Source organism: Plectropomus leopardus, chromosome 13 (genome assembly GCF_026936395.1).
Source record: "Plectropomus leopardus strain MGB_pleo_1.0 chromosome 13, ASM2693639v1, whole genome shotgun sequence".
NCBI lineage: Eukaryota > Metazoa > Chordata > Actinopteri > Perciformes > Serranidae > Plectropomus > Plectropomus leopardus.
In genome coordinates this window covers 1,502,428-1,528,549 of record NC_142188.1, presented here as the reverse complement: position 1 = coordinate 1,528,549, position 26,122 = coordinate 1,502,428, and the positions used below count along the sequence as shown (strand labels likewise).

The 26,122-nt window shown below is 43.0% G+C and overlaps 2 protein-coding genes and 2 pseudogenes across 8 annotated transcripts; all 4 read left to right on the top strand.

Annotated features, from left to right (window-relative positions):
• Nucleotides 1-79: 79 nt before the first annotated feature.
• Nucleotides 80-6,568, top strand: LOC148187612 (uncharacterized). Of its 3 annotated transcripts, XM_088086825.1 has the most exons (6): nt 80-217; nt 1,249-1,278; nt 2,470-2,601; nt 3,402-4,443; nt 5,214-5,243; nt 6,455-6,568. In XM_088086825.1, exons 2-4 carry the CDS (start codon nt 1,271-1,273, stop codon nt 3,517-3,519), a joined length of 258 nt encoding a protein of 85 aa, XP_087942951.1. In that variant the 5' UTR covers nt 80-217; nt 1,249-1,270; the 3' UTR covers nt 3,520-4,443; nt 5,214-5,243; nt 6,455-6,568. The 3 variants fall into 3 exon arrangements, with proteins under 3 accessions (XP_087942951.1, XP_087942949.1, XP_087942950.1); XM_088086823.1 differs by lacking the exon at nt 80-217 and having other exon boundaries at nt 684-1,278; XM_088086824.1 differs by lacking the exons at nt 80-217; nt 5,214-5,243; nt 6,455-6,568 and having other exon boundaries at nt 684-1,278; nt 3,402-5,207.
• On the top strand, nt 6,455-10,089 carry LOC121964348 (protein NLRC3-like; annotated as a pseudogene). Its single transcript, XR_015778525.1, has 5 exons — nt 6,455-6,568; nt 7,367-7,480; nt 7,690-7,768; nt 7,912-8,116; nt 8,280-10,089. The product of XR_015778525.1 is annotated as a protein NLRC3-like (transcript).
• An 83-nt stretch (nt 10,090-10,172) lies between these two features.
• On the top strand, nt 10,173-15,522 carry LOC148187611 (uncharacterized; annotated as a pseudogene). The gene is made up of 6 exons (XR_015778553.1): nt 10,173-10,195; nt 10,242-10,358; nt 10,900-11,073; nt 11,310-11,483; nt 12,618-12,757; nt 14,212-15,522. The product of XR_015778553.1 is annotated as an uncharacterized LOC148187611 (transcript).
• A 1,216-nt stretch (nt 15,523-16,738) lies between these two features.
• LOC148187610 (uncharacterized) lies at nt 16,739-21,841 on the top strand. Of its 3 annotated transcripts, none has more exons than XM_088086821.1 (3): nt 16,739-18,408; nt 20,459-20,488; nt 21,745-21,829. In XM_088086821.1, exon 1 carries the CDS (start codon nt 17,769-17,771, stop codon nt 18,315-18,317), a length of 549 nt encoding a protein of 182 aa, XP_087942947.1. In that variant the 5' UTR covers nt 16,739-17,768; the 3' UTR covers nt 18,318-18,408; nt 20,459-20,488; nt 21,745-21,829. The 3 variants fall into 3 exon arrangements, 1 of the variants encoding a protein (XP_087942947.1); XR_015778530.1 differs by lacking the exon at nt 16,739-18,408 and adding an exon at nt 18,752-19,433 and having other exon boundaries at nt 21,745-21,841; XR_015778529.1 differs by lacking the exons at nt 16,739-18,408; nt 21,745-21,829 and adding exons at nt 19,177-19,433; nt 19,936-20,085 and having other exon boundaries at nt 20,459-20,490.
• The last annotated feature ends 4,281 nt before the right edge of the window (nt 21,842-26,122 follow it).

Genomic DNA, 26,122 nt, shown 5'->3' with positions numbered 1-26,122 from the left:
ACACCTTTTGAATGTGGAGTCCCTCCAGGAAGCGGCTCACCTGTGTGACTCAGCTGGAGGCGGAGCTCCGGGTCCTTCCAGGAAGCGGCTTACCTGTGCGGGAGCGTTTCTCCTCAGGTGAGGAGTGAGGATCTGACTCAGCTGTGAGTTTGTCGTCTCCGTCTGAAGCTTTGACTCTTTGACTCCGCGACACTAACGGAGGAGCAGAGAGGAGCAGGTAAGGAGCGTCACTCCGCACTTTTTGACTCTCTGGAAACTCCCAAACTGAAGTCACGCACGCGCATAGGAACCTGTTTTTCAAGTGAGCGAGCTGCACGCGCATGTCAGTGTGAATCATAGACAGTTTATAAAGAAATAAATCACATATAAATATATCGATATAATCATATAAACATAAATCTTCATATTCAGTCGATGGCGTCAATCACCAGATGAGGGCGCGCGCACTCAGGCGCTTCCTGCTCGGTGCGTCGGGAGCGCGCTTAAAACGCACTCTGTTTATATGGAGGAGTGAAACTGCCAAAATCAAAATTAAATAAACAGCTATTCATCAGGAGCTACATTTAGGGAAATATTATCTGACACGAAAGTGGTACATTTATGAGGAAAATGGGAATATTCTCTGAGACTAAAAAGGTAAATTTACGAGAAAAACTTTGACATTAAGACATTAAAGTGGTAAATACTAGAAAAAAATATTGTTAAATTATAACTAAATTTAATTTCATTGAATGCTTAAAATTCAAGTTTGTGTGCATGAAAATGTAGCTCTTAAATCTCAGTGAATATTTGATATTTTTGTCATAAATTTACCACTTTAATCCTAGTTTTTCTTTCTTTTTCTTGTTGGTTAAACCCTTAATTCGAGGAGATGATCCATGTTTTCTTTCTCATAAATTTACCACGTCATTCTCAGAGAATAATAACTGTTTTCTCCTTGATTTACCAATTTTATTTCAGAGAATATCTGAGAATTTCCAGGATTTTTCTTGTAAATTTACCACTTATATATCAGAGAATATTAATTATTTTTTGTATCTTTACCTCTTGAATCTCAGAGATGATCTGACTTCTTTTCCTCGTAAATTTTTCTTTTTACTGTCAGAAAATTTTCAGTTTTTATACATTAACCTACTTTTCTCTGATCCAGACTGAACTAATCTGACAGCAGACGCTTTACATGATGGACACGTCTGTCTCTCTGTCTCTCTGTCTCTCTGTCTCTCTGTCTCTGTGTGTCTCCACCAGGACGCTGCAGGTGATCTCCAGCATGAAAAGGTATCTCACTCAACACTTGACGTCTCATTTGATTCAGTTTCACCTTCAACATGTTGATGAACTCTCTGTTTCCTGTTTCTCTGCTCTCTCACCTCCACACTCACTCACAACAAACCTCCACATCACTGATGCTCAACCTGCGGCCCGCGGGACAAATCTGGGACTCACACTGGGAACTGTTTTTGTCCTTTTAGTGTCCAGAAGGTGCCAGAGAGCATAAAACAGCATCAACACAGAGCTTGTTGACCAAAAAATTTCCTAGAAACATCTTTAAATCTGACAAATGTTCTTATGTCCAAATGTCCCAAAATCCTGGAAATGTCCTCAAATCTAAAAAATGTCCTAAAATATGAGAAATCTCTTCAAGACATCCTTCAATCTGAAGAACATCCTAAGATGCTTAATGTCCTATTGAGAAATATCATCAAATCCTCTGAATGTCCCACAATAAAGAAAAAATGTCCTAAAATCCAGGAAACTTCCTAAAATGTGAGAAATTTGCAAAAATCTGAGAAATGTCCTTAAATCATAGAAGTGTCGTAAAATCCTATGAATGTGCTAAAAGTCCTGGAAACCTACTTAAATCTAAGAAATGTTCTTTAGTTCAAATGTCTTAAAATCCCAGAAATGTCCGAAAATATGAGAAATGTTTCCTAGAATCCTCGAGATGTCTTAAAATCTTAGAAAACGTCCTTTAATATGAGAAATACTACTGAAAACGTCACCAAATCCTAGAAACGTTATAAAATCCTTTGAAATGTTTTAAAATCCTTGGAATGGCCTTAAAATCCCAGAAATGTCCTCAAATCCTAGAGATGTCTTCAAATCTTCGTAAGCGTCCCACTGAGAAATATCACCTCGTAAAATCAAAATTTGAATTCCAGTTGGGAAGTCGTCCGTCTTCGGTGTTGACGGACGTTTCAGACGTAATGTGGAGACAGCGTGAGCTGAAATCGCAGCTCTGCATGAAGACGTCGAGTGTTGACTTTTCCTCGTGACACATAATTCCATCTTGTTTCCACATAATCTTCAGCTGTTCGGCGCTCACACACATTTTCTTCACTACGTTCAGTGAAACTTTGCTGTGTTGGTCCTTTTCCTGTTGATAGCTGAGAGTTTCTCAGCAGCTCCTGAGGCTGAAGATTAAAAACTGAATTTCTCTCCCTGCTGGTCTTCCTCTCTGTGGACCAGGACCCCTCAGAGCCCAGACACCCGTCAACCTGGACCCGGACCAGGACCTGGAACCAGCCGTGAGACCCCCAAAACTGAGCGGTCACATGATCGAGGCATGGATCTGAAAGGACGAGACGTCTCTGCTGCACAGTAAGCTGAAATGAAATGTCGAATGAGTACAGAGAACATTACAGCCCGCTCTCACTGAAAACACAACCACACAGGTGGACTGTGCCAGCAGCTTATTACAGCTGACATTAATGTAAGGCGGCGCCCTCCAGTGGCTGTAGGAGTCACAGCAGGAGCAGAAGAGGAAGTGAGCGAGTAGAACATGTGACAAAGCACACGTAAAGTTGTTCAAATATCAGAGAAACACATTCAGGGTGGTGGGCGGCTCATACAAACACGGGACTTTTACCCAGGAGACTGCTGTTTGTGTCCTAAAGTCAACGCTGACTTATTTTACTAACAACGTATCCTAGCATGTGAGTATGTGTAGCATGATACGCTAGAGACACATGTCACGTGTGTCACGTGACATGTGTCTCGATATATTAGTGAAAAAGTACTTATTTAATGCCAAACTATGATGTTTTTTCTAAACCTAACCATGAACGTTTGTTGCCCAAACCAAAGCGGTACTTTTGGACTGAAACTGTTTCATGACGTCAAGGACGTGTTTAAAACCTCGACTGTTAGGATGGTAAACATTTTGGGGTCGGTTATCTACGTTTTTTGGAAGTTGAAATCGATCTTTGCTGGATTTAGGTACGAGAGTGTTGGAACAAGATCATCAGGTCAAAGACATGAAATAAATGAAAATGCGTCCCTGTCCTCAGAGGACATCAGGGTCCTTTAACGGCAATAAAACAACTTTTACTTTCACATGAAATCAGTGAAACCAGAGGTAGAAATACTTTGAGATCAGTAAACTTCACTGTTTCTCTCAGTTTTCAGCAGCAGAGAGAAAAGTCTCCTGTACCCAGCTGTGTGTCCATGAAGAGTGATCGGTCTCTGGATCGTCCGACTAACTTCAAAGATGGACGCCGTCCTGATGACCCAGAGTAAGAACTTCAAACTGTTGACAGGAACAGATGGACTTTCATTTACAAAGATACAGAATTGGTCGTCCATCATTTTCAGTGTTGTTTACATCTGGTTTTCTTTCTGATCAACACATGACAGAAACAACATCTGTAACTGCATGTAAATGGTCTGTAAGTGTGTTCTTGTGTGTAAATCATTAACTGTACACAGCACCTGCTGCCGCCTACTGTACAGTCTCTGATGACTGGTGACCTGCAGACGACCAGGAACGAGCTGTAAAGGTCTTGAGAAAAGCTGCAGAGGTCAGGAAATTAGCTTTTATTTTGAAAGGGAAGCAGGGAAGTTGGATTAAAGAGGCCGTCTTTGTATTTCCTGAATATGACAGAGATAATTTAAATTGCAGTAAAAAGTGGTTTAGAGTCAAAATAATCATCAAAACATAATTTTCACTCTATTCCTGCTGACAAACGTGCAGCATGCACAGGTAGAGGCCACGCACGCGCACAGAAACGTGTTTGAAACGTGAGCGAGCTGCACGCGCATGTAAGAGTGAATCATAGATGGTTTATAAAGAAATAAATCACCAATAAATATATTGATATAGTAACACAAACATAAATCTTCATATTCAGTCTATGGTGGCGATCAACAGATGAGGGCGAGCGCACTCAGGCGCTTCCTGCTCGGTGCGTCGGGAGCGCGCTTATAACTCACTCTGTTTATATGGAGGAGTGAAACTGCCAAAATCAAAATTAAATAAACGCACTCTGCGTCATTTGACGGCCAGGCTCCGTTTACGCTGCTGTGGCGCACGTGAGCGCGTGCTGGGAGCAGTCGGTCGTGACCGGTTCTCCGTGAACGCGCTCAGAGTGTGAAGCAGAAAGGGTTAACAGAGACAGCTGATGACCTCCTTCATGGCTCCTGTTTCTCTGCCTGAAGCTGCAGGTTTGTGGAGCAGCTCAGTCACAGAGAGCTCTGATACTCTGACTTTAACCCCCGACTCACCAAGACAAACACAGAAACATCCAAAATACATCACAGCTATTCATCAGGAGCTACATTTAGGGAAATATGATCTGACACCAAAGTGGTACATTTACGAGGAAAATGGGACTAAAAAGGTAAATTTACGAGAAAAAACTTTAACATTAAGACATTAAAGTGGTAAATACTAGAAAAAATACTGTAAAATTTAATGTAAATTTTATTTCATCTAATGCTTAAAATTCAAGTTTGTGTGCATGAAAATGTAGCCCTTAAATCTCAGTGAATATTTGATATTTTTCTCATGAATTTACCACTTTAATCCTAGTTTTTCTTTCTTTTTCTTGTTGGTTAAACCCTTAATTCGAGGAGATGATCCATGTTTTCTTTCTCATAAATTTACCACGTCATTCTCAGAGAATAATAACTGTTTTCTCCTTGACTTACCAATTTCATTACAGAGAATATCTGAGAATTTCCAGGATTTTTCTTGTAAATTTACCACTTAAATGTCAGAGAATATTAATTATTTTTTGTATCTTTACCTCTTGAATCTCAGAGATGATCTGATTTCTTTTCCTCGTACATTTTTCTTTTTACTGTCAGAAAATATTCAGTTTTTATACATTTACCAACTTTTCTCTGATCGATACTGAACTAATCTGACAGCAGACGCTTTACATGATGGACACGTCTGTCTCTCTGTCTCTGTCTCTGTGTGTCTCCACCAGGACGCTGCAGGTGATCTCCAGCATGAAAAGGTATCTCACTCAACACTTGACGTCTCATTTGATTCAGTTTCACCTTCAACATGTTGATGAACTCTCTGTTTCCTGTTTCTCTGCTCTCTCACCTCCACACTCACTCACAACAAACCTCCACATCACTGATGCTCAACCTGCGGCCCGCGGGACAAATCTGGGACTCACACTGGGAACTGTTTTTGTCCTTTTAGTGTCCAGAAGGTGCCAGAGAGCATAAAACAGCATCAACACAGAGCTTGTTGACCAAAAAATGTCCTAGAAACATCTTTAAATCTGACAAATGTTCTTACGTCCAAATGTCCCAAAATCCTGGAAATATCCTAAAATATGAGAAATGTCCTCAAATCTAAAAAATGTCCTAAAATATGAGAAATCTCTTCAAGACGCCCTTCAATCTGAGGAACATCCTAAAATGTTCAACGTCCTATTGAGAAATATCATCAAATCCTCTTAATGTCCCACAATAAAGAATAAATGTCCTAAAATCCAGGAAACTTCCTAAAATGTGAGAAATTTGCAAAAATCTGAGAAATGTCCTTAAATCCTAGAAGTGTCGTAAAATGCTATGAATGTGCTAAAAGTCCTGGAAACATACTTAAATCTAAGAAATGTTCTTTAGTTCAAATGTCTTAAAATCCCAGAAATTTCCTAAAATATGAGAAATGTTTCCTAGAATCCTCGAGATGTCTTAAAATCTTAGAAAACGTCCTTTAATATGAGAAATACTACTGAAAACGTCACCAAATCCTAGAAACGTTATAAAATCCTTTGAAATGTTTTAAAATCCTTGGAATGGCCTTAAAATCCCAGAAATGTCCTCAAATCCTAGAGATGTCTTCAAATCTTCGTAAGCGTCCCACTGAGAAATATCACCTCGTAAAATCCAAAATTTGAATTCCCGGTTGGGAAGTCGTCCGTCTTCGGTGTTGATGGACGTTTCAGACGTAATGTGGAGACAGCGTGAGCTGAAATCGCAGCTCTGCATGAAGACGTCGAGTGTTGACTTTTCCTCGTGACACATAATTCCATCTTGTTTCCACATAATCTTCAGCTGTTCGGCGCTCACACACATTTTCTTCACTACGTTCAGTGAAATTTGCTGTGTTGGTCCTTTTCCTGTTGATAGCTGAGAGTTTCTCAGCAGCTCCTGAGGCTGAAGATTAAAAACTGAATTTCTCTCCCTGCTGGTCTTCCTCTCTGTGGACCAGGACCCATCAACCTGGACCCGGACCAGGACCTGGAACCAGCCGCCTGACCCCCAAAACTGAGCGGTCACATGATCGAGGCATGGATCTGAAAGGACGAGACGTCTCTGCTGCACAGTAAGCTGAAATGAAATGTCGAATGAGTACAGAGAACATTACAGCCCGCTCTCACTGAAAACACAACCGCACAGGTGGACTGTGCCAGCAGCTTATTACAGCTGACATTAATGTAAGGCGGCGCCCTCCAGTGGCTGTAGGAGTCACAGCAGGAGCAGAAGAGGAAGTGAGCGAGTAGAACATGTGACAAAGCACACGTAAAGTTGTTCAAATATCAGAGAAACACATTCAGGGTGGTGGGCGGCTCATACAAACACGGGACTTTTACCCAGGAGACTGCTGTTTGTGTCCTAAAGTCAACGCTGACTTATTTTACTAACAACGTATCCTAGCGTGTGAGTATGTGTAGCATGATACGCTAGAGACACATGTCACGTGTGTCACGTCACGTGTCACGATATATTAGTGAAAAAGTACTTATTTAATGCCAAACTATGATGTTTTTTCTAAACCTAACCATGAAGTTTTGTTGCCCAAACCAAAGCGGTACTTTTGGACTGAAACTGTTTCATGACGTCAAGGACGTGTTTAAAACCTCGACTGTTAGGATGGTAAACATTTTGGGGTCGGTTATCTACGTTTTTTGGAAGTAGAAATCGATCTTTGCTGGATTTAGGTACGAGAGTGTTGGAACAAGATCATCAGGTCAAAGACATGAAATAAATGAAAATGCGTCCCTGTCCTCAGAGGACATCAGGGTCCTTTAACGGCAATAAAACAAGTTTTACTTTCACATGAAATCAGTGAAACCAGAGGTAGAAATACTTTGTGATCAGTAAACTTCACTGTTTCTGTCAGTTTTCAGCAGCAGAGAGAAAAGTCTCCTGTACCCAGCTGTGTGTCCATGAAGAGTGATCGGTCTCTGGATCGTCCGATTAACTTCAAAGATGGACGCCGTCCTGATGACCCAGAGTAAGACCTTCAAACTTATGAAACAGATGGGCGTGATGTTACACAGATCCTGAATCAGTCGTCCATCCTTGTCAGTGTTGTTTACATCTGATCTTCAATCATGACTGAACACAGTGTTTTTAACTCCGTGTTGTCGGCTTGTTTGAGAATCATAAACCTTCTACAGTCGGTGGTTCAGTGTGAGCTGATTGTTGATGGTTCCTCCACAGGGTGGACCAGCAGAGCTCAGAGGTTCCCAGTGGTCAGTCTGCCCGGCAGCATCAGACACACCTGGACTCCATATTTACGGTCTGTTCATGTCCAACGACGACGTCTCCACCCGTTGTGTTGACAGTCGTCTCCGTGCTGCACTTTGTAGACCAGTGGACTGTCAGTGTGTCCAACGTGGATCTGATGTCTGATTGTGTCCTTCATCTAATAATCTGTTCCAGGAGCTGGAGGACAACATCGTCACTTTTGTGAAGAACGAGCTGAAGAAGATCCAGAAGGTCCTGAGGTCAGATTACCCAGAATGCTCTGAGAGTCAGAGGGAGGACGAGGAGCAGAGGAGGAGCAGCAGAGAGGCGTTTCTGAAGATCACCCTGAACTTCCTGAGGAGGATGAAGCAGGAGGAGCTGGCTGACTGTCTGCAGAGACGTAAGAGGATTTCTATACAGATTTAACATGATGGATCAATGGGACCTTTACTGACGTCTCAAGAGACGGACCAAAATATATTCATGTACTCAGTCTGTGAGGACATGACCTGTTGAAATGTCCTCTTTGACTTATTGATCTTCTTTGTTGTTTTTTCATTCAGGAAGTCATTCTGCAGTTTGTCAGCGTGAACTAAAATGTAACCTGAAGAAGAAGTTCCAGTGTGTGTTTGAGGGGATCGCTAAAGCAGGAACCCCGACCCTCCTGAATCAGATCTACACAGAGCTCTACATCACAGAGGGAGGGACTGCAGAGGTCAATGATGAACATGAGGTCAGACAGATTGAATCAGCATCCAGGAAACCAGTCAGACCAGAAACGACCATCAGACAAGAAGACGTCTTTAAAGGCTCACCTGGACGAGACCAACCGATCAGAACAGTGATGACAAAGGGAGTGGCTGGCATCGGGAAAACGGTCCTAACACAGAAGTTCACTCTGGACTGGGCCGAAGACAAAGCCAACTGGGACATCCGGTTCACGTTTCCATTCACGTTCAGAGAGCTGAATGTGCTGAAAGAGAAAAAGTACAGCTTGGTGGAGCTTGTTCATCACTTCTTCACTGAAACCAAAGAAGCAGGAATCTGCAGGTTTGAAGACTTCCAGGTCGTCTTCATCTTTGACGGTCTGGATGAGTGTCGACTTCCTCTGGACTTCCACAACAACGAGATCCTGACCGACGTCACAGAGTCCACCTCAGTGGATGTGCTGCTGACAAACCTCATCAGGGGGAAACTGCTTCCCTCCGCTCGCCTCTGGATAACCACACGACCTGCAGCAGCCAATCAGATCCCTCCTGAGTGCGTTGACATGGTGACAGAGGTCAGAGGGTTCACCGACCCACAGAAGGAGGAGTACTTCAGGAGGAGGTTCAGAGACGAAGAGCAGGCCGGCAGGATCATCTCCCACATCAAGACTTCCCGAAGCCTCCACATCATGTGCCACATCCCAGTCTTCTGCTGGATCACTGCTACAGTCCTGGAGGACGTGTTGGAGACCAGAGAGGGAGGACAGCTGCCCGAGACCCTGACTGAGATGTACATCCACTTCCTGGTGGTTCAGACCAAACTGAAGAACGTCAAGTATGACGGAGGAGCTGAGACAGATCCACACTGGAGTCCAGAGAGCAGGAAGATGATGGAGTCTCTGGGAAAACTGGCTTTTGAGCAGCTGCAGAAAGGAAACCTGATCTTCTACGAGTCCGACCTGACAGAGTGTGGCATCGATATCAGAGCAGCCTCAGTGTACTCAGGAGTGTTCACACAGGTCTTTAAAGAGGAGAGAGAGGACTGTACCAGGACAAGGTCTTCTGCTTCGTCCATCTGAGTGTTCAGGAGTTTCTGGCTGCTCTTCATGTCCATCTGACCTTCATCAACTCTGGAGTCAATCTGATGGAAGAACAACAAACTACATCCAAACAGTCTGAAACAAGAAAACACAAACCTGAACCAACACGTCTCTACCAGAGTGCTGTGGACAAGGCCTTACAGAGTCCAAATGGACACCTGGACTTGTTCCTGCGCTTCCTCCTGGGTCTGTCACTGCAGACCAATCAGAAACACCTACGAGGTCTGCTGACACAGACAGGAAGTAGCTCACGGACCAATCAGGAAACAGTCGAGTACATCAAGAGGAAGATTAACGAGGATCTCTCTGCAGAGAGAAGCATCAACCTGTTCCACTGTCTGAATGAACTGAATGATCGTTCTCTGGTGGAGGAGATCCAACAGTCCCTGAGATCAGGACGTCTGTCCACAGGTAAACTGTCTCCTGCTCAGTGGTCAGCTCTGGTCTTCATCTTACTGTCATCAGAAGAAGATCTGGACGTGTTTGACCTGAAGAAATACTCTGCTTCAGAGGAGGCTCTTCTGAGGCTGCTGCCAGTGGTCAAAGCCTCCAACAAAGCTCTGTGAGTACAGAGAGACTTTAATTCATTCAAACAGCTGTTCATACATGACTGTCTCTGAGAGGACAGACACATTAATGACTTTCTTCAATGTCTCTTCAGGCTGAGCAGCTGTGAGCTCTCAGAGAGAAGCTGTGCAGATCTGTCCTCAGTCCTCAGCTCCCAGTCCTCCAGTCTGAGACACCTGGACCTGAGTAACAACGACCTGCAGGATTCAGGACTGAAGCAGCTGTCTGCTGGACTGAAGAGTCCTCACTGTCCTCTGGAGACTCTCAGGTCAGACCCAGTTACAGATAATCTGGGATGATTTCAGGTGTTTGTTTAAGGTTCCTGCAGTTAAAACAGCCTCTCTCGTGTCAGCGTCTCTGAATCTGTCGAAGGTTTAACAGGATTTGAATGTTCTCAGTTCAGCTCCAGCTGCTGTGCAGCACACAGATATGAACTCCAGCTGACACAGAGAAGACCATTATATCATGATATCATGGTTTTTGGATGTCCTCTTTCTTCCTGAGTGAATCATAATTAACTGTAAGGATTTTAACCTGTGCTGAGAGGAGATTATGCTCTTCATCTCCAGATTTAGTGACTCCTCGCTGGCTGCCGTCTGGATGAAGTTAATGTTTCAGTTTTACTGAACAAATTTAAAGTGTTGTTGTTCTGGACTCAGTGTTAAATGCAGCTCTGTTATTATACTGTGAGCAGAGCTGCTGACTGAGATTTGGGTTCTTTTTATTCGACTTCAGTCGAGACTCATTAATCAAAGATGATCACATTTTAACTCAAATGTTTCTCCTCTTGTTGGTTGTTGTCTCTTCAGGCTGAGTGTCTGTAAGCTCTCAGAGAGAAGCTGTGCAGATCTGTCCTCTGTCCTCAGCTCCCAGTCCTCCAGTCTGAGACACCTGGACCTGAGTAACAACGACCTGCAGGATTCAGGACTGAAGCAGCTGTCTGCTGGACTGAAGAGTCCTCACTGTCCTCTGGAGACTCTCAGGTCAGGATTCATCCACGTTTAACTGACGGCCTCTTAAATCCTGATGATCCAGAGAGGACTCAAAGAGCTGACAGTAATGTTGTCAGATGCTTGATGGACAGTAGTGGGTGTTTGGTTGTGAGACGTCAAAAATCAGTCCTAATGTTCCTGTAACTCCACAGCAGGCGACAGTATGGCAGTACTGCAGTCAGCACCCTCAGATCATGTGACCTGTGTGTTGTTTTGTGTGTTTGCAGTCTGTCGGGCTGTCTGGTCTCAGAGGAAGGCTGTGCTGCTCTGGCCTCAGCTCTGAGCTCCAACCCCTCCCATCTGAGAGAGCTGGACCTGAGCTACAACCATCCAGGAGACTCAGGACTGAAGCGTCTGTCTGCTGGACTGGAGGATCCCCGGTGGAGACTGGACACTCTCAGGTATGAAGAGGCCTGCTGCAGCCACAGACACTCAGTCTGTTAGAGGAGGTCCACTGTCAGCCTGGCTCATATGACCCTGACACACCAAGCTGACCTCAAACAGACACAGCTGATCAACAAACGCTTTGTTCCCACATCAGAGCGTCAGCACAGACACAAGCAGTCAGGGAACAGCAGTCAGGGAACAGCAGTCAGGGAACAGCAGTCAGGGAACAGCAGTCAGGGAACAGCAGTCAGGGAACAGCAGCCAGGGAACAGCAGTCAGGGAACAGCAGTCAGGGAACAGCAGTCAGGGAACAGCAGCCAGGGAACAGCAGTCAGGGAACAGCAGTCAGGGAACAGCAGCCAGGGAACAGCAGCCAGGACGCGCAAAAAACAACAATCCAGCCCCACATCATTTATTATGTGGAAAATAACTTAATATTTTTGTTTTTTCATATAAAACAGTGACATCATATAATCAAACTGTAATTTAAAGGGTTAAAATCCCCCAAATGTTGAAATGTTTGGTCGTGTTGATCAGGACTGAAGCTGATTTAAAGGTTTAACCCATCATTTGTACACAGTGTATTATAGAGCCATCAGAAACATGTTTTATGGAGAACATAAACCTCCTTAAAAAACCTCATGCCATATGCAGCAACACAGCCAGAATGATGGACAAAACTAAAGTGAGAAATGAGACATTTGGACACAAATGTCCACAATGAGACCTGAGGGTTAGAGGGAGTTTTGGGTTTGTCCCCTGGCTGATAAGTGAGACTCAGCACAGAGAGGACTGTACTAATATTACTGTAATATTTTCAGCTCTAAAGGACAGAAAATAGAAAGCAGTGTTGACTGTTGCTAGGAGACGTGATGTGAAAGTTTGTCCGTCCAACCGTGGACCCCGACCTCCTCCGTCAGAGGCTCGTCCTCCTTTACTTCTGACAGACAACGGTCATTATTACACAAACACAAGAGGGCGCTCATCAGCACCAAAACAGCTGCTTTGAAAGCTCCAACAATCAATACTTGTGTATCGACGAGCGATCGGCTGACTGTGTGTGATGGTGAAGTGTTGAAACTCCACCTGCTCAGGTACGCTGAACTCAAAGATCATCAGCTGATGAATAACAGGTGATGAACACGTAGAGAAACACACAGCTGTGTGTGTGAGAGTGAGGTCATGTCCATGTTTCCATGGTGACAGAGGAAGTGCTGCTCTGACCCCCCTCCTCCTTTCAGGGCGGAGCCTGCTGGAGTCCGATGGTTGAGACCAGGTCTGAGGAAGTGTGAGTGTGTGTTTTTTTATCGATCACAGCTTTATTTAAGGAAATCTGAAGAAAACATGTCAGACAAACAAGAACACAAACATACATGAGAGCACGAAACACTGACTGACTGACTATTGTACACACAACATAAGAAATAATCACAAATAATCACAATATCAAGATAGAAAGCAACTAAATGGACACAGATATCAATAATAAATATATAAAAATACTTCTTCATATCATATCAGGAGTTTCACCAAATCTAAAAATGTATTTGCTTCTTTGTCATTTAAAAGAGTAAAAGAGGAAAGTGTTTAAATCAGTCAAGAAAAAAATAGAAAGAGGAGCGTGAAACTAGAAATGTTTGTGAATAAAGAAGTTCCCGTTTAAAATTCAAAAATTAACAACATGATTTAAATATTTGTTCCTTGAATCAATAAAATAGCCAATTATATTTTTGAGGGTTAAATCATAAGTCATGGTACAATTATTTAAAATATGTCAAAATAAATTTTAAAAAATATTCTGAGGAAGTATGAGGTATTTTTAAGCTTAATTTAACAGAAGAAATGAACAAAATAATTCAGACAAACAAGAACAAAAAAACATTCATGAGAGCGAAAAAATGACATTCTGCACTGAAGATAATAAATAATAATAAATGTAATATCAGTTTATAAACCAATGAAATATTTGAAATGTTATTTAATAAAAGGACACAGACAGTAATAAAGATAATACATACAGTATTCACATTACATCAGGAGTTTCAACAAATACGTTTTTGTAATAATCTAAAAATGTGTTGCTTTTTTGTTATTTATGAGTGAGAGAGAAGAAAGTGTTGAATTAAAATCAATCAAGAAAATATAAAGAGGAGCGTGAAACTAAAAATGTTTTTCATTAAAAACAAAATTTCCTCATTAAAATAAAAATATAAACAACATAATTCAAATATTTGTTTCTTGTATCATCATAATAGTCAATTATATCTCTGAGGGTAAAATCATAAGTGATGTTACAGTTATAAAAACACGACAACTTAAATCAGAGCAAAAATTCATGGTGATAAAACAGTGAAAAACTCAAAGGATCAAAGTTTGATCAGCCTGCCCACAGAAAGAACAAGAGTTTTCAGCATCTGCAGACTTTATTTCTTCACAGTTTTATTTTGAAAAATGTGAGCAGCACGTGTATGATGACATTTCCTGTCCAGTCTGCTAACAGCATTGAAAATGAGTGGAGATGTAATCTGTGAGATGTTTCCCTCATCACAACAGAAGAGTATAATTGTGTTGTTAAAGCCGTTCCTTCTGCTTTAATGCATCTTATCTGAGGACGTGTGAGCGTGTTTTTAACTCTTCACGCTGTGACATCACTCATTCACAGCTCTGATGTCATCATCACAGCCATGATCCATTAATAACTGATAACTAATCAATAACTTTGTGTCTTCTTCTCTCCGTCAGATTCCTGTCAGCTCACAGTCGACACAAACACAGTAAACAACAAACTCAAACTGTCCAAAAACAACAGAGAGGTGACGTATGTGTTAGAGGATCAGTCATATCCTGATCATCCAGACAGATTTGACTACTGGCCTCAGCTGCTGTGTAGAACTGGTCTGACTGGTCGCTGTTACTGGGAGGTCGAGTGGAGAAGAAGAGTTCATATATCAGTGAGTTACAGACGAATCAGCAGGAGAGGACGCAGTGGAGACTGTTTGTTTGGAAGAAATGATCAGTCCTGGACTCTGATCTGCTCTGATCGTGGTTACTCTGTCTGTCATAATAAGAGACGAACACCCATCACCTCCTCCTCCTCCTCCTCCTCCTCCTCCTCCTCCTCCTCCTCCTCCTCCTTCTCCTCTGTCTCTGGTAGAGTAGCAGTGTATGTGGACTGTCCTGCTGGCTCTCTGTCCTTCTTCAGAGTCTCCTCTGACTCTCTGATCCACCTCCACACCTTCAGCACCACATTCACTGAACCTCTTTATCCTGGCTTTGGGTTCTGGCCTCCTGGTTCCTCAGTGTCTCTGTGTCCTCTGGAGGACAGACAGTCTCCTCCTGTCAGTGATCACAGAGTTCAGTGTGTTGAGGATCACAGCTGATGGGAGGTCCCAGACTGTGTGTAGGATGTGAGTTTGACCTGAGGGAGGCGCTAGAGGACAGATGATGGACTCATGAAGGTCCTGAAGAAGCATCAGTGTGTAAACTCTCCTATAGACTTTGATCCTCTTCAGAAGAAAAACCCTAAAACCATCAGAGTTTGGACGCTGTGTGAATAAAAACACAACACAATGATTATATACATATTATCATACAACAGCTGGAGGTTATAAATATATAGTTTCCCACAAATACAGCAGAAAACACGTCAGAAATGAAACTGTGGTTCATTTCCATGTTGAGTCATTTGATCTCTTTCATATAAAGTCTGTGTGTCTGTGAATCTCTGAAAACATGAATCATTCCCACTTTAAATATTTCTGCCATCACATGTTTGTCCAGATACAAATGAAATGTTGATTTTGTCTCTGCGTGCTTTGTTACGGAAGCCCTTTAAAATCCATAAGTTGTAATCACGAGAAAATAGAAAAAACTTTTGGGGCATCCGTACTTTGTAAATATAGTTGACTTTTTATTGTTAATTTTTTAAAGGGGGAATTAAAATCAAAATTAAAAAACAAAGAAAATGTCCAGAAAGCTAAATTCATAATACTTAAAATTACTATAAATTATGTTGCAAATGATAATTAAAATCAATTTTCACCTTTTTTGTAATTTGTTATTTGTTATTGTTGTTTTTGTTGTTTTTGCTCCTTACCGTTATTTTCTTTCTTTCTTTTTCTTTCTTTTTTTTTTTTTTGCTCATTTTCATTTAATTTTCTTTCAACTTTTTACTAATTTCTTTAATGGCTAACTTTTCAGCCATTTGTTGTGTTAAATTAATGAAATTAAATTAAACAAATACAAAATATTAATAAAAAGACACAAAAAGAAGAAATTAAATGACATTAAACAATTAAAAAATAATTATAATAAACAAACACACAAAAGAAGAAAAAGAAATAAAATAAAATTAGAGAAATAAAAGGAAAGACAGAAAAAGAAATGAAATAAAAATGCTAAAAAAAACAAAAAGAAAAATGAGGAATGAAATTAAAGAATTAAAAAATAATAATAAAAGAAAGAAAACGGGTGACAGTTACGCTGATAGCTGTCGGGTCTTCAAAGGTGAATTTTTTTTTAAGTCTCATATTCCGACAGAACCTGAAGGCACCACCGGAGCACGCCCCGCCCCCCTCCCCTCAGGTCAACAAAGCGGAGCTGTGATTGGTGGAGAGCTGGTGTCGTCCAGGCGCTCGTTCAGAGCTGCATAATAACAGAAAAAGAAGAAGAAGACGGAAGAGGCTCGAGACTCCAAAAACACGATCAGTTCCATCGATCAGACTCCGGCACCTGAGACACGTGAGTCCACTTCCTGTCTGTGCTGTTAGACACGTGACCGAGAGAACAGCTGATCGGAGCTGTGAGGCAGCGCGAGGACGCCGAGGAAACACCTGGAAAAACCCGAAAACAGCCGAGGAGGAGGTACTTGTACTCTGCAATACTGCAGTTTAAATACTGCGCTGCAGGAGAGAATCCCGCTCAGCAAGTTTCACTCAGAAGTGTAAACAAAGTAAATTATTGTGTAAAATAATTTCAGCGTGATCTTTATACTAAGAACAGACGTGTGTGTGCGTGCAGCGTCAGACTAAGATTAACCCTTTAAAGGCTGGATCGTCATCGGCTCGTTTGTGCTGCGTTTTAAAAAGATTTAAAAAGCATTTCTTAAAAAAGGCCACAACAACTTGGCATAAAATGTGCTGCAAAGTGCAAGAAATTATTACGCTTGGGGTAAAACAATATATATATATATATGTATATGTATATGTATATGTGTGTGTGTAAGTGTATATATATATACATATATATACATACATATATATATATATATATATATATATATATATATATATTAGTGCTGGGCATAGATTAATTTTTTTAATCTAGATTAATCTCACTGCAATCCTGTAGTTAATCTAGATTAATCTAGATTAAAATTATAGATTTGAATTTTGCCAAAGACATTCAAAATAATATCTATCTATCTAAATGATGAAAATGCATCACAAACTGCTTGAGAAAGCTGTTCTACTATAATATTTGGTAAAGAAAAATAATGTTCCATAAGATTTACTTTGGTGTTTAGCTTTTTTTTATTTTGTTAAACACAGACATTTAGGAACACAGGTTCTGTCTCCATGTGGAAAAAGCTTTTTCCTGCTAACTGGAATGAACAGCAGAGGGCGCAGCCTCTGATAACATGACCCTAACTGAACTGTGGGCCTACATTAGAGGTCATGAAGAAGACCATTAACGGTCAGCAGCTTTGTGACACGGCTGGAGCCAATCACTCCGGTCACTCAGGCAGACCAGCTGCCGCCTTGTTCGCGCCCCCTCCGCGTAATTCGACCAGGTATACATCCGCGCTTAAACAACAAAGTGAAATTGGTGCCTTGCTCACTGTATAGACCCAACTTAGTGAATAGTTTATCGCGCGATAATTTCCTTATCGCGCGATAAGAATCCCGCGTTAACGCAGCACGTTAACGCCGTTAACGGCCCAGCACTAATATATATATATATAGATATGGCTGTACCATCAGTGGCCGAAGAGTATAAAGTAGTGGTGGCGAGATGAAGTGTCATGAAGCATTGAAGCTTTCCATCCAGTTGGTTCACTCGTGGGCTGAAACTGTGCCATCAAGCGGACAATAAATGTAAAACAGGCAGAGTGATTGCCACCGGAGTTTCAACAAGATCCTGGCTCAGCTGGCAGATGGGGTAGAGCAGGCGAGAAAAAAGCAGAAAGAACTTTGCACCGGGCCCCACTTTATCAGCTTCGTCAGGTCAGGAGAGACTGCTGCAGCAGGACGGAGGAGCAAAGGCATCCTGGGATCCTGGCCTCAGCAAACGCCTGGGAGATGCAGGTTGACCTGAAGAAACAGTCCAAATTCCCAGGGGAGATAGCCCACATGAGCCTCAGACCAGATATGGTCCTCTGGTCTAGGGGTACCAAACAGGTGGTGCTCACAGAGCTAACGGTACCCTGGGAAGACACGATTGACGAGGTGTACGAGCGCAAACTCAAAAAATATCAAGCCCTTGTCCTTGAGAGCCAGCAAAATGGCCTGGAGCCTCCCTGTAGAAGTCGGCCGCAGGGGCTTCGCCGGGCGGTCGCTCTGGAGAACACTGGGACGGCCGGCGATCGAAGGTGCGGCCAGGAAGCTGCTGGTAAGCAACATCACCAGGCAGGCGGAGGCAGCGTCCGGTTGGATTTGGATTCAGCGGGAGGTGAGGCGGCAGAGCCAACCTGTCCAAGGACCAACGGCACCGAGTTGGGTGGCGGTCAGCGGGGGTCGACCCGGGACGCCGGATCCGCTGTCAAGCCCTCTCGATGTGTCACGGGCTTAATTTGCCGAAACATCAAAAACAGGGAGGGTGCCCATCTGATGACCTGCTGTCGTCACTGAGCTCTGCCAGTGCTGGTGCCTGAAAGACGGAAGGAGACGAGAGAGCGACGCCACGGGCTCACAGATGGTGCAGGGCAGAGTACCTGTAAAGGTGGGCCGGATGCAATAACCTTATCGTATTTTGCATGATTTAAAAGCTTTTCCATCAAATCTGGATTAAAAATAACAGTTGTGACTTAAATTTATGATTTTTTTTCAGTGACATTTGATTTGATTTGATTTGATTTGATTTGATTTGATTTGATTTGATTTGATTTGAGGCTGAGAGCTCCTGTCATGTGATTTTTGACAGTAACAGCATCACCTGCTGCTGAAAGAGCAGAAGCTCCATTTTACTGCTGCAGAGTTTGGATCAACTTCATGAATTATTTCATATCAAAACAATTATGAATGTGAGTTTTTAAATATTTTTTACACACACACACACACACACATAGAAATACATGTGAACAATGTAATTATACAACTAATGAAGAAAATAATGTTAAAAAACTTTGTTGAATTTGACCAAAAACCACACAATCAAAGTAAAAATCGGTTCTGTTTCATTTTCATGTTTATGTTTTCAAGATTAAAGATTAGACAGACAGAGATGTCAGTTATATATCATATTATTATTGTAATTTATATAGAATTTAACCCTTGGGGGGCTTTACTTTTCACTCCTCATGTTTTGATCATGTTGTTTATGCATATGACAGACATTTAGTCCGGACTGAGTATCCCGACCGAAAAAAAACTAGTGTTGAAAATAGTTCAGCTTTTCTTTCTCTCCCTTTTTTTTTTTTTTTTTTTTGCTCTCAGTTGAGCTCTGCTCCTCCTCTCTGCACCCGTGAGGAGGAGCACAGAGGAGGATCAGCTCTGCTCCTCCTCTCTGCACCCGTGAGGAGGAGCAGAGAGGAGGATAAGTTTTGCTCCTCCTTTTGTGGTCTGCAAGTAACTTTCACTTTTGACTCGTCGTGTCGCAGTTTGTCGTCTCCGTCTGAAGCTTTGACTTCTTTCTCCGTGACACTAACGGAGGAGCAGAGAGGAGCAGAGAGGAGCTGTGAGGAGCAGAGAGGAGCAGAGAGGAGCAGAGAGGAGCTGTGAGGAGCAGAGAGGAGCTGTGAGGAGCAGGTAAGGAGCGTCACTCCGCACTTTTCCAAACTCCCAAACTCAGGGAAGGGGCCACGCACGCGCACAGGGACGTGTTTTAAAAGTGAGCTGCACGCGCATGTCAGTGTGAATCATATCATATTCACATATTCAATCATATTTATAAAGAAATAAATCACATAAATATATCGACATAGTCACATAAACATAAATCTTCATATACAGTCTCTGGCGTCAATCAACAGATGAGGGCGCGCGCACTCAGGAGCTTCCTGCTCGGTGCGTCGGGAGCGCGTTTTAAAGGCCCTCTGCGGCTCAATCCCAAACTGGCCGCGTCCCCGCCGATCCCCGCGCCCCACCCGCTCCCCTTCCGTTTGCGCATTCAGGCGGAGGTTCGCCATATTAAGGGCCGTCCCAATCCAGTTCAGGCGGAGTGGAAGTTGGCTGTTGACCCCTTAAATAGCGAGGCTGCGGTCGAAAAGTCCAAATAATCTAATTTCCTCCACTTTTCCTGAACCTCCAGAGAAAAGGTCACGCGGTCAAGGACAGGTGTGCAGGAGACTTCATGAGGAAAAGACGATCACGTGTCACGACGGCGGATGTTATTGACGTGGATCAGCTGTGATGAAACTACAATGTTCACATGATGGACTACAAATACCACATCTTCACTGTAATGTTTTTAAGCAGCAAAACGTTTTTTCCGGTGATTGTTTTGTGTTCGTTTGTTTTATATCTTTATTTGCTGCCTTCTTGAGTCTTTTGTAATGTGGGTCTTCAAAAGTGTGCTCTTGTACATTTACCACTTAAATATCAGAGAATATTAATTATTTTTTGTATCTTTACCTCTTGAATCTCAGAGATGATCTGATTTATTTTCCTCATAGATTTTTCTCTTTACTGTCAGAAAATATTCAGTTTTTATACATTTACCAACTTTTCTCTGATGGAGACTGAACTAATCTGACAGCAGACGCTTTACATGATGGACACGTCTGTCTCTCTGTCTCTCTGTCTCTGTCTCTGTCTCTGTGTGTCTCCACCAGGACGCTGCAGGTGATCTCCAGCATGAAAAGGTATCTCACTCAACACTTGACGTCTCATTTGATTCAGTTTCACCTTCAACATGTTGATGAACTCTCTGTTTCCTGTTTCTCTGCTCTCTCACCTCCACACTCACTCACAACAAACCTCCACATCACTGATGCTCAACCTGCGGCCCGCGGGACAAATCTGGGACTCACACTGGGAACTGTTTTGTCCTTTTAGTGTCCAGAAGGTGCCAGAGAGCATAAAACAGCATCAACACAGAGCTTGTTGACCAAAAAATGTCCTAGAAACATCTTTAAATCTGACAAATGTTCTTATGTTCAAATGTCCTAAAATCCTGGAAATCTTCTAAAATATGAAAAATGTCCTCAAGACGTCCTAAAATCTTAGCAACATGCTTAAATCTGAGAAACATCCTAAAATCCTTAATATCCTACTGAAAAAATATCTTCAGCCTAAAATCCTTGAAATGTCTTAAAATCCTCTGAATGCCCCAAGATCCCAAAAATGTCCTCAAATCCAGGAAGCTTCCTAAAATCTGAGAAATTTGCTAAAATCCTTGGAATGACCTTAAATACTAGAAGTGTCTTAAAATCCTATAAATGTGCAAAAAGTCATAGAAACATCCTTAAATCTGAGAAATGTTCTTAAGTCCAAATGTGTTAAAATCCTTGAAATATCCTAAAATATGAGAAATGTTTTAAATCTTAGAGATGTCTTAAAATCTGAAAAATACTACTGAGAAATATCAAATTCTAAAAATGTCCTCAAATCCAGGAAACGTCCTGAAATCTGAGAAATTTCCCCAAAAAACCTTGGAATGTCTTTACATACTAGAAGTGTCCTAAAATGCTATATGTGTCCTAGAGACATCCTCAAATGTGAGCAAAGTCCTGAAATCTTTGAAACGTCCTAAAATCCTAAACATCCCACTGAGAAATTTCACCTCGTAAAATCCAAAATTTGAATTTCCGGTTGGGAAGTCGTCCGTCTTCGGTGTTGACGGACGTTTCAGACGTAATGTGGAGACAGCGTGAGCTGAAATCGCAGCTCTGCATGAAGACGTCGAGTGTTGGCTTTTCCTCGTGACACATAATTCCATCTTGTTTCCACATAATCTTCAGCTGTTCGGCGCTCACACACATTTTCTTCACTACGTTCAGTGAAACTTTGCTGTGTTGGTCCTTTTCCTGTTGATAGCTGAGAGTTTCTCAGCAGCTCCTGAGGCTGAAGATTAAAAACTGAATTTCTCTCCCTGCTGGTCTTCCTCTCTGTGGACCAGGACCCCTCAGAGCCCAGACACCTGACAACCTGGACCCGGACCAGGACCTGGAACCAGCCGCCTGACCCCCAAAACTGAGCGGTCACATGATCAAGGCATGGATCTGAAAGGACGAGACGTCTCTGCTGCACAGTAAGCTGAAATGAAATGTCGAATGAGTACAGAGAACATTACAGCCCGCTCTCACTGAAAACACAACCGCACAGGTGGACTGTGCCAGCAGCTTATTACAGCTGACATTAATGTAAGGCGGCGCCCTCCAGTGGCTGTAGGAGTCACAGCAGGAGCAGAAGAGGAAGTGAGCGAGCAGAACATGTGACAAAGCACACGTAAAGTTGTTCAAATATCAGAGAAACACATTCAGGGTGGTGGGCGGCTCATACAAACACGGGACTTTTACCCAGGAGACTGCTGTTTGTGTCCTAAAGTCAACGCTGACTTATTTTACTAACAACGTATCCTAGCGTGTGAGTATGTGTAGCATGATACGCGAGAGACACATGTCACGTGTGTCACGTCACGTGTCACGATATATTAGTGAAAAAGTACTTATTTAATGCCAAACTATGATGTTTTTTCTAAACCTAACCATGAAGTTTTGTTGCCCAAACCAAAGCGGTACTTTTGGACTGAAACTGTTTCATGATGTCAAGGACGTGTTTAAAACCTCGACTGTTAGGATGGTAAACATTTTGGGGTCGGTTATCTACGTTTTTTGGAAGTGGAAATTGATCTTTGCTGGATTTAGGTACGAGAGTGTTGGAACAAGATCATCAGGTCAAAGACATGAAATAAATGAAAATGTGTCCCTGTCCTCAGAGGACATCAGGGTCCTTTAACGGCAATAAAACAAGTTTTACTTTCACATGAAATCAGTGAAACCAGAGGTAGAAATACTTTGAGATCAGTAAACTTCACTGTTTCTCTCAGTTTTCAGCAGCAGAGAGAAAAGTCTCCTGTACCCAGCTGTGTGTCCATGAAGAGTGATCGGTCTCTGGATCGTCTGATTGACTTCAAAGATGGACGCCGTCCTGATGACCCAGAGTAAGAACATAAAACTTATGAAACAGATGAGCGTGATGTTACACAGATACTGAATCAGTCGTCCATCATTTTCAGTGTTGTTTACATCTGGTTTTCTTTCTGATCAACACATGACAGAAACAACATCTGGACAACTGCAGTAAAAAGTGGTTTAGAGTCAAAATAATCATCAAAACATCATTTTCACTCTATTCCTGCTGACAAACGTGCAGCATGCGCAGGTAGAGGCATCGCAGGCGCACAGAAACGTGTTTGAAACGTGAGCGAGCTGCACACGCATGTAAGAGTGAATCATAGACGGTTTATGAAGAAATAAATCACATATAAATATATCGATATAATCATATACACATAAATCTTCATATTCAATCTTCATATTGATCAACAGATGAGGGCGCTCAGGTGCTTCCTGCTCGGTGCGTTGGGAGCGCGCTTAAAACGCACTCTGTTTATATGGAGGACTCAAACTGCCAAAATCAAACATAAATAAATAAATAGATAAATGTGTATAAATAAATATGTCCAAAATGCCAATTTTCTTAATTTATTTCCCTTTTCATTTTCCATTTTATTTACCAATTTATTCATTTTTATATTTATTTGCTTATGTATTTATATATTATTTTCCACTTTGTGTAGAAATGCCCCTATTTATTTAATTTCCCAGTTTATTCTACATGTTATGCATCCATCCATTTTCTTCCGCTTGTCCGGGGTCGGGTCGCGGGAGCAGCAGCCTAAGCAGGGAAGCCCAGACTTCCCTCTCCCCGGCCACTTCGTCCAGCTCTTCCCGGGGGACCCCGAGGCGTTCCCAGGCACACATGACATAGTCTCTCCAGCGTGTCCTAGGTCTTCCCCGGGGCCTCCTACCAGTGGGACGTGCCCTGAACACCTCACCAGGGAGGCGTCCTGGAGGCATCCTAATTCGATGCCCGAGCCACCTCATCTGGCTCTTCTCAACACGGAGGAGCAGCGGCTCTACTCCGAGCTCCTCCCGGATGACCGAGCTTCTCACCCTATCTCTAAGGGAGAGCCCAGCCACCCTACGGAGGAAACTTATTTCGGCCGCTTGTACCCGCGATCTTGTTCTTTCGGTCACTACCCAATGCTCGTGACCGTAGGTGAGGGTAAGAACGAAGATCGACCGGTAAATTGAGAGCTTTGCCTTTCAGCTCAGCTCCCTCTTCACCACGACAGACCGGTGCAGAGTCCGCAATACTGCAGACGCTGCAGCGATCTGCCTGTCGATCTCCCGCTCCATCCTTAACTCACTCGTGAACAAGACCCCGAGGTACTTAAACTCCTCCACTTGGGGCAGGACTTCAAAGCACAAAGCACATGTGGACTGGTTGGGCAAACTCCCATGCACCCTCAAGGACCCTGCCAAGGGTCCAGAGCTGGTCCACAGTTCCACAACCAGGACGAAAACCACATTGCTTCTCCAGAATCCGGGGTTCGACTCTCCAGCGGACCCTCCTCTCTAGTACCCCCGAATTGACCTTACCAGGAGGCTGAGGAGTGTGATCCCCTTGTAGTTGGAACACACCCTCCGGTCCCCCTTCTTAAAAAGAGGGACCACCACCCCAGTCTGCCAGTCCAGAGGCACTGCCCCCGATGTCCACGCAATGTTGCAGAGTCGTGTCAACCACGACAGCCCCACAACATCCAGGGCCTTGAGGAACTCCGGGCGGGCCTCATCCACCCCCGGGGCCCTACCACCGGCTGCTTTTTGACCACTTCGGCAACCTCAGCCCAAGAGATAGAGGAGCCCACCCCCGAGTCCCCAGGCCCTGCTTCCTCACTGGAAGGCGTGTCGGTGGGATTGAAGAGGTCTTCAAGTATTCCTTCCACTGATCCACAACGGCCCGAGTCGAGGTCAGCAGCGCCCCGTCCCCACCATAGACAGTGTTGACGGAGCACTGCTTCCTCATCCTGAGATGCCGGATGGTGGTCCAGAACCTCTTTGAAGCCGTCCGGAAGTCGTTCTCCATGGCCTCACCGAACTCCTCCCATGCCCGGGTTTTCGCCTTGGCGACCACCGCAGCTGCACTCCGCTTGGCCTGTCGGTACCTGTCTGCTGCCTCCGGAGTCCCACAGGCCAAGAAGGCCCGATAGGACTCCTTCTTCAGCTTGATGGCACCCCTTACCGCCGGTGTCCACCAGCGGGTTCGGGTTTAGCACCGACCACCTTACGGCCACAGCACCGGTCGGCCGCCTCAGCAATGGAGGCACGGAACATGGCCCACACGGACTCAATGTCCCCCACCTCCCCCGGGACATGGTCGAAGCTCTCCCGGAGGTGGGAGTTGAAGCTCCTTCTGACGGGAGACTCTGCCAGACGTTCCCAGCAGACCCTCACAATGTGTTTGGGTCTGCCAGGTCTGACCGGTGTCCTCCCCCACCATCGGAGCCAACTCACCACCAGGTGGTGATCGGTTGACAGCTCCGCCCCTCTGTTCAAGGTCAAAGTCGATCATTGAACTGCGGCCTAGGGTGTCCTGATGCCAAGTGCACATATGTGTAATTATTTATGCATTTATTTATGTATAATTTCCGCTTTTTGCCCCCCAAAAAAAAATTAATAAATTGGTAAATAAAATGGAAAATGAAAAGGAAAATGAATTAAAATGGGCATTTTGGGGGCATTTTGCAGTGACATATATTTTTTAATTTTTTTCTTTGGCAGTTTCAGTCCTCCATACGTCTTAAATCTCAGAGAATATTTGATATTTTTCTCACATATTTACCACTTTAATTAACAGTTTTTTTTCCTTTTTGTTGTTGGTTAAACCCTTCCAGGAGATGATTGTTGAGATTGAGAGATTGATTGTTTTTCATAAATTTGTATTTTTACTGTCAGAGAATATTTTATTTTTTTCTCATAAATTTACCATGTCATTCTCAGCGAATAATAACTGTTTTCTCCTTGATTTCCCAATTTTATTTCAGAGAATATCTGAGAATTTTTAGGATTTTTCTCATACATTTTCCACTTAAATGTCAGAGAATATTAATTATTTTTTTGTATATTTATCTCTTGAATCTTTCACATGAAATCAGTGAAACCAGAGGTAGAAATACTTTGAGATCAATAAATTTCACTGTTTCTCTCAGTTTTCAGCAGCAGAGAGAAAAGTCTCCTGTACCCAGCTGTGTGTCCATGAAGAGTGATCGGTCTCTGGGTCGTCTGACTAAGTTCAAAGATGGACGCCGTCCTGATGACCCAGAGTAAGAACATAAAACTGTTGACAGGAACAGATGGGCTTTCATTTACAAAGATACAGAATTGGTCGTCCATCATTTTCAGTGTTGTTTACATCTGGTTTTCTTTCTG

Excerpts from the sequence above, each read along its gene's own strand:
- LOC148187612 (XM_088086823.1), top strand. The coding sequence starts at position 1,181 with ATGATGGACACGTCTGTCTCTCTGTCTCTCTGTCTCTCTGTCTCTCTG. Across the intron at positions 1,279-2,469 it reads GTGATCTCCAGCATGAAAAG|GACCCCTCAGAGCCCAGACA; the intron begins GTATCTCACTCA and ends TCTGTGGACCAG. Across the intron at positions 2,602-3,401 it reads CGAGACGTCTCTGCTGCACA|TTTTCAGCAGCAGAGAGAAA; the intron begins GTAAGCTGAAAT and ends TGTTTCTCTCAG.
- LOC148187610 (XM_088086821.1), top strand. The coding sequence starts at position 17,769 with ATGCAGGTTGACCTGAAGAAACAGTCCAAATTCCCAGGGGAGATAGCC.